Genomic DNA, 6501 nt, shown 5'->3' on the forward strand with positions numbered 1-6501 from the left:
ACGCTCAGACTAACCCGTGAATCATCTGGGGCTGTTTTTTTATCTAACCCAAAGAGAATCCAATATTAATTTGGCATGTTTCTCTAATAGGGAGGGTTTCCTTTAATCATTCTTTTTGTTTTTATTTCACCTTTCATCCCTAGAAATAATCACAGAAAGGCTTTGCTTCAGATGATCTCAACTAAAACTAGGGATGCACCGAAAATGAGGAAACCAAGGTCGAAAACCGAAATTGTTATGCATATTATTAGTACCATTGCATTGTGTACTAACCTCATTAATATCAAAGCATTACAAATGTATAAATTAATGTTAATACTTCAAAGAATATATCAATTAAAAATATATGTCATCATTTATTTAACATTCCAACAATGCACAGTATAAAATAAAATGTTCATCTTGACCCCACTTATGCTGACATTAAATATTGTTGTACAGGCCTATAACTGACTGGGCTGCTGAAAAAGACAAATGTTCTCTTCTAGAAACACAAAGTATATGTTAGAGCCCGATATGTAACGATGACCCGAAATGTAACAATACCTGAATTGTTATTTTAAAAAAAAATATAAGTAAACCCAAAATGTTACAACTGGTCAATATGTAACAAGCTGAACACAAAACATAAAAACTTTTTCCTTCATTTAGTCATATGAAAAACATTGCTTCTCGTGTCAAATATTGTTAGTCAATTAATTTACATTACTCAAGGTTACATATTTATAAATATATATATATATATAACCACTAATGAACCACTAATAATGAACCACTCGGCAGCAATCGCCTTTCTTTTTGCGCTCAATGTTCATGTATTTTGTGATGACATGAACATCATGACATTTGTAGATGGTAGAAAGTACCGAGATAGAGAGCGGAAAAAAAGCGATCACCAGTGGGGCGTTTACAATCCGTTGGGACAGTGGGACATTAGCCGATTATAGCCGATATAAACCATGGGACACAGCCAGGGGGGTTATTTACTGGCTTTTATTTTCTATAATAACCCCATGGAATCAGCTGTACGTTTTAGCCAACACCGATGTTTTGTTGACTATAACCAAGGCGGGTAGGTCCCCTATGAGCCCCCAGCCTCGGAAGCGGGACGGCGGGTGCGAGCTGGCTGGGTGGGTGGCTCCATCGGAGGTGTGCTTCGATTGGTGACATCATCAACGCACAATGCTGTAAAGTGCCATTCATATTGTAACAGACTGGGTCCTATGTTACTGAGTTATGTTCCACATCTAGTTTAACGTTTAACAGTAGGGATGTAACGATTCACTCAACTCCCGATACGATTCGATTCACGATACTGAGTTCACGATACAATTCTCTCACGATTTATTTTACAAAATGGGACTGTAGACAAATTTTTCTTTTATTTTTCATTGTCAAAAAAATTCCTTGATAAACAATTCAAAACAATGCAATTTAACTAAAAATAAATCTTGAATGAAATAAATAAAGGAATAATACAAATGAAAATGAATCCTATTAATTTAAATTCTGGTTCTATAATAAACAATGCAAAACTGCAAAATTGTTTTTTTTTCTTTTAAAAGTGCAACTGAAAATGTATTTTGTGCCTTAACAATTGGACTTTAAAAAAAAAAAAAACCGTGATTACACTGATTTACGTCATATTTGTTTGGACCAGCAGAGGGCGCTGGTAATAGTGGTCGGTTGGCATGCAGATATCTTGCAGTGAAGAAGAGAAGCTATGCTAGCAGACAGAGCTAATAGAAAAACGTGACTTTTGCAGATATTCAAGTAATATTACAGATATTCTTTCGGTGCTTAAGGGGTAATGAATCATTTATTAACATATTTAAGAGTAGAGGGCGGCCAGAAAGAAAGTATTTGCAGACTCTGCCCGTCGCCTACACTTCAATTTTCAGAAAATCGATATCAACCGTGATACCTATGAATCGATTTTTAGCTGCCTTACGATTAATCGTTACATCCCTATTTAACAGGGTTTGTGGTTTTCCATGACATTTGAAGCATTGTTGTTACGTGCAGCTTTCTCTGCCAATGGTTGTTTTTGTGTACATGTGTTCTGCGTGTTGATTGGCTGCGAGGCTGGGGAAGGGCGGGTGTAAGCGGAGAATGAGGAATACGTTCTGTTTTAACGACTTCCATTAAAGGCTGATAAACATTTGATAACGGCTTGAGTCACGTCATTACAATACAGTATAAAACACACGGCCCGCACTAACATTACATTTTCACATTGTCCTGCGGGCCACAAATTATTGTCTCGCGGGCCACGAGAAGGAGACCTCTGTTGTAGAGGAATTCAAGTATCTGGGGGTGTACTTTAACAATAGGTTGGACTGGACTAAAAACACTGAAGCTGTCTACAAAAAGGGCCAAAGCCGACTCTTTGGAGGCTGAGGTCCTTTAAAATCTTCCAGACAATGCTGAGGATGTTCTACGAGTCCGTTGTGGCCAGTGCAGTCTTTTTTGCTGTCACATGCTGGGACAGTGGGTTGAGGGTCACAGACAACAACAGGCTAGACAAACTGATCAGGAGGGCCTGTGATGTCATGGGGGAGGAACTGGACACCCTTACGACCGTGGCTGAGAGGATGATGCTGTCCAGGCTTCAGTCCATCTTGGATAATGTCACACACCCTCTCCATGACACACTGGCCCAGCAGAGGAGCACTTTCAGCGGGAGACTCCTCTTACCCAGAAGCACCAATGAGTTCCACAGAAAATAATTCCTGCCTGTGGCCATTAAACTCTGTAACGCCTCCCTACGATAGTCAGACACCCCCCTTCTGTAACCTGACTCAAACACGTAATTTTGCTCTTTTTGCACTTTCACTTTGCACTCACATAATTAAACTGTACAGTTGACATTTTATATTTTTATATTTATATTGTTTTTAATAGATGTGGCTTGTATGATATTTATTGTTTGTATATCTGGAGCTGTAACGAAAATAATTTCCCCCTGGGCTGGGCTGTATGACCAGCACCTGTTTATATATATATATACAGTATATAAATATATATATATATAGTAGATACACACACACAAATATGTACGCATGTGCATTTGTGTGTGAAACTACACTACATTGTAGCAATAAGCCCTTTGACTCACTCTGTGATGTAATAAATTATTACAATATTAGGGGAAAAATATTTTTTTCATAATGTAATAATGGGGCATCGACTGGTTGTAACATTTTGGGTTTTATTAAAAAAAATTTTAATTCATTCTAGGCTCACCACTTTTGTTTAATTATTGACCAGTTATTACATTTTGGGTTGTTGTTACATATCGGTCTCTAGCAGTGCATTAAAGTTCTTGATGAAGATCAGCTTCTCTGCTTTATGACAGTGAAGTTTGTTGCTGACTCTGTGTGCATCTCCAAGCAGCTTCTCAGCATCCATTGGATCATTTATTGTGAGCGCTGGTTTAATCCCATTCAAGTAATGATCTTTATAACTAGGGATGAGTAACTTTCACATTTGAACCGATACTCGGTACCTGTGAATTGGTATCGGGACTCCCCGGTACCAATTTTCAGTACTTTTTTGTGGTAATAAATAAAATCTCAAAATGTTCCAATTTACCATACATATTTCTCATATTTAAAATGATTAGATTTGGCGGTAAGGCTCTGTCCTGGGACCTCTCTGCCATTCCAGCAGCTGCGTGGAAAGCCCGAAGTGAAGGGAGCTCCCCCTCGCTCTTCCATGAACTACATGGAAAGGCATAAGCAGAGAGAGCGGTCAGCAGGACCCCTGGAATAGAAGCACAGATGTTAGATGGCAACAGGGGACACTGTTTAATTAGACAGAAGAAGAGGAGCTGGGGTGGGGGTGGTTTGCGAGGTGTTTGCGGACGAAGCGTGTGGAAGTAGGCGTGTCGCAGTGGTTTAAATGCAGCGCTGTGACTAATTCTAACCACATGGAAGCATGGAACATGATCAGCTAGATGATTAACTGAATTAGGGGATGATGCTGTCAGTTGTTTAACAGCTACTGTCAGCTGGTGGGGCCGGGTTAAATTGACTGAACTAATGCGATGCTTTGCAAAATGAAACTTAGTTATAGCTCTGCCAAAAAAACTGAGTTTTCGTTCTTTGCTATTGCTGGTGCCAAAGCTTAGTTGGTTCTAATCCTGTTTATCCTAAAAACTGTGTGTAGGAGGAGCCTGTTTTGCCCATGCAGCCGCGATGTTAAGGGAGAGTCCATCGAGTTTTAGAAGAATGTAAGAAGACGATGTTTGAAACTTAAAGGTTTACCACCTTTTTAAGCTACTAGTCTTCCTTCATTTTCTTACTCTATAATTAAAGTGAAACTGTGAACATTTAGTATTTTAGATGTGTTTATCAAACTGGTAGCCCTTTGGGTGATTCAGTATAGCACAGTTTCAGAAAGGTTGATGACCCCTGACTTAGATATTAAGATTTTTTTACATCATCATAAATAGATTCATCATAGCTCTAGACAGGGAGGCCACACATGACTACTAGTTAATAGTCAGAAACATCCATCAGTTGGCACTACCTAGCGCCAGTTCCGATGTTGACTAATCTCCAGCCTGTGCATGTGCTCTGACAACACAATCATCCTGCTACTTTACACACATCTTCACTAACTTCTGCTTCTGCCTTTTAACCCAACGCACAATCAGACTGGATACTGAATTGGAAGACGTGGTCTTTAAATGGTAAGCCATTATCACCCCCCCCCCCCCCCCCCCCCAAAGAGTTTATAAATCCCGATAAATCAGTGGCCCCTCTGTAAGTTTGAATATTAGAGCTACACAAATGACACACAACTACACAACTACTGTATATGCATCACTGAACACAGATGACTGTGGTCTCAAAGAGCCTTTGTGTAACTGCTTAGAAAAGGTTTGAAATATGGATGAGTCGCTATAAAACCCAGCATCCCAGATTGAAATATGCGTATGTTTTTCACCCAAATGCAACCTTTTTTTTCTGGTTTCACAAACTGTTCCCTTTTAAAAACATGAGTAGTAGTTTTTCTCTTCCTTCTTGTCTCGTCTCTTCCTCAGAGTTGACAGGAACGACTCAGCAGTTTGACACTGGATGCCCGTCTGCTGCCTTTCTTTCCTCTTCCTGCATCGTGCTGTATTCTTCTACCACAGCATGTGTAAAGGTGAAAGCTATCTTTGAGCTGGTAACGTAACGTGCATCACTATAGCAGCAGCATTAGCGACTGGAGCAGAGAGAAAAAGTGCTGCGGTGCAAACTGACAGGAAAAGGCTTTGCTGTGAGTGCTGAGTGTGCAGGACTGGAAGAGACTCTCACTGTGTAGGGAATGGATTATTTGCACCGTATATACATGATAGAGAACTATAAAAGAACTATTCTCTTTTATTTTTGTCATTTGAAGAACATTAAAAGCATTGTTTCACTGAAACATTGTATTTATACTGTTTGTGCATTAACTATTGCCTGAATTGTAGCTTTTTTTAAGTCTTATATTAAACTCATCACCATGGATGGACTGGGACGTAGATTAGGACGTCATTAAGTCAGTGATTCTCATCGTGTGGCTTTTTATGTCTTCATTTAAATTATTCTTCCCCCAGAAAACCTTAAAAGGGAAAACTTCTGAACCACTTTTGACCTTTTTCTTTGATCCCATTTTCAAACTCTGACACTTTTTTCAGACTTTAGTTTCCTTTCACCATTAAATATTCCTTTTTTTCCCTATTTTTTGTCCATTTATGCAAGTTTTTTTCACTTTTATCAAATTTTTGTTCTTTCTTTAATTTCTTTTGGCCACTTTTCACCCAAATAAGCTAACTTTTGCCCAATAAATACCACTTGTTTTCTTTTTTCCTATATTTCGACCCTTTTTGTTCCACGTTTTTGCCATTTTCACTATTGTTTGCCACATTTTGCCCATTTTCACTATTGTTTGCCACATTTTGTTCAATAAAGCTACCCGTTGCCATTACATACCATCTGGTTCCTCTTCATTGACCCATTTTTTGGCCACTCTTGACTGCTTTTGCCTAAATTTAGTCACTTTATACTTTTTTTCTTGCCACGTTTTTGCCACTTTTGGACCATTTATGGCCACCTGTTACTATGTCTGCCTCCACTCGCTCATCAAAAAAAAAATGTAGCGGACCAGCCCACTTTGGGTCGATGGTCCACCAGGACGATGCCCAGTATACCAGATGGCCAGTCCACCCCTGCTCACGACTCTTAAAACTTAAATATTCCAGCTGCACTCAGCTTATTATCTGCGTTTCCTGGACAACGTGTTCATTTAAGCGTAGATCTGTCAACAAACTGAAACATCAAGTGAATCTATGTTTACACAAAAAATAAAAAATAAAGGTTTACAAATTATGTTCCACACCCTTTGTACCATGTAAGCCTGTACACACTGTGTTTTATGAGTTTACAACCACAACACTGTGTCATAATGGGATCAATAAGGGTTGTGTAACTCAGAATATTGCTCCATTATTTTTGATAACAGTGAGCA

At 38.9% G+C, this 6501-nt stretch overlaps 1 protein-coding gene across 6 annotated transcripts in view; it reads left to right on the plus strand.

Moving 5' to 3' along the window:
• LOC114469592 (uncharacterized) overlaps positions 1-5651 on the plus strand; it is an 84804-nt gene extending 79153 nt beyond the window's left edge. For 4 of the 6 annotated variants that reach the window (XM_028457228.1, XM_028457231.1, XM_028457229.1 and 1 more), the window contains 2 exons: positions 4661-4696; positions 5051-5651. In XM_028457228.1, coding sequence (XP_028313029.1) covers positions 4661-4696; position 5051 — 37 coding nt within the window. In that variant the 3' untranslated portion in view covers positions 5052-5651. Of the gene's footprint in view, positions 1-4660; positions 4942-5050 lie in introns of those variants that run through there. The other 2 variants (XM_028457232.1, XM_028457230.1) reach the window with 2 other exon arrangements.
• The last annotated feature ends 850 nt before the right edge of the window (positions 5652-6501 follow it).

The sequence above is a fragment of the Gouania willdenowi genome, chromosome 9, assembly GCF_900634775.1.
Source record: "Gouania willdenowi chromosome 9, fGouWil2.1, whole genome shotgun sequence".
NCBI classification, from domain to species: domain Eukaryota; kingdom Metazoa; phylum Chordata; class Actinopteri; order Blenniiformes; family Gobiesocidae; genus Gouania; species Gouania willdenowi.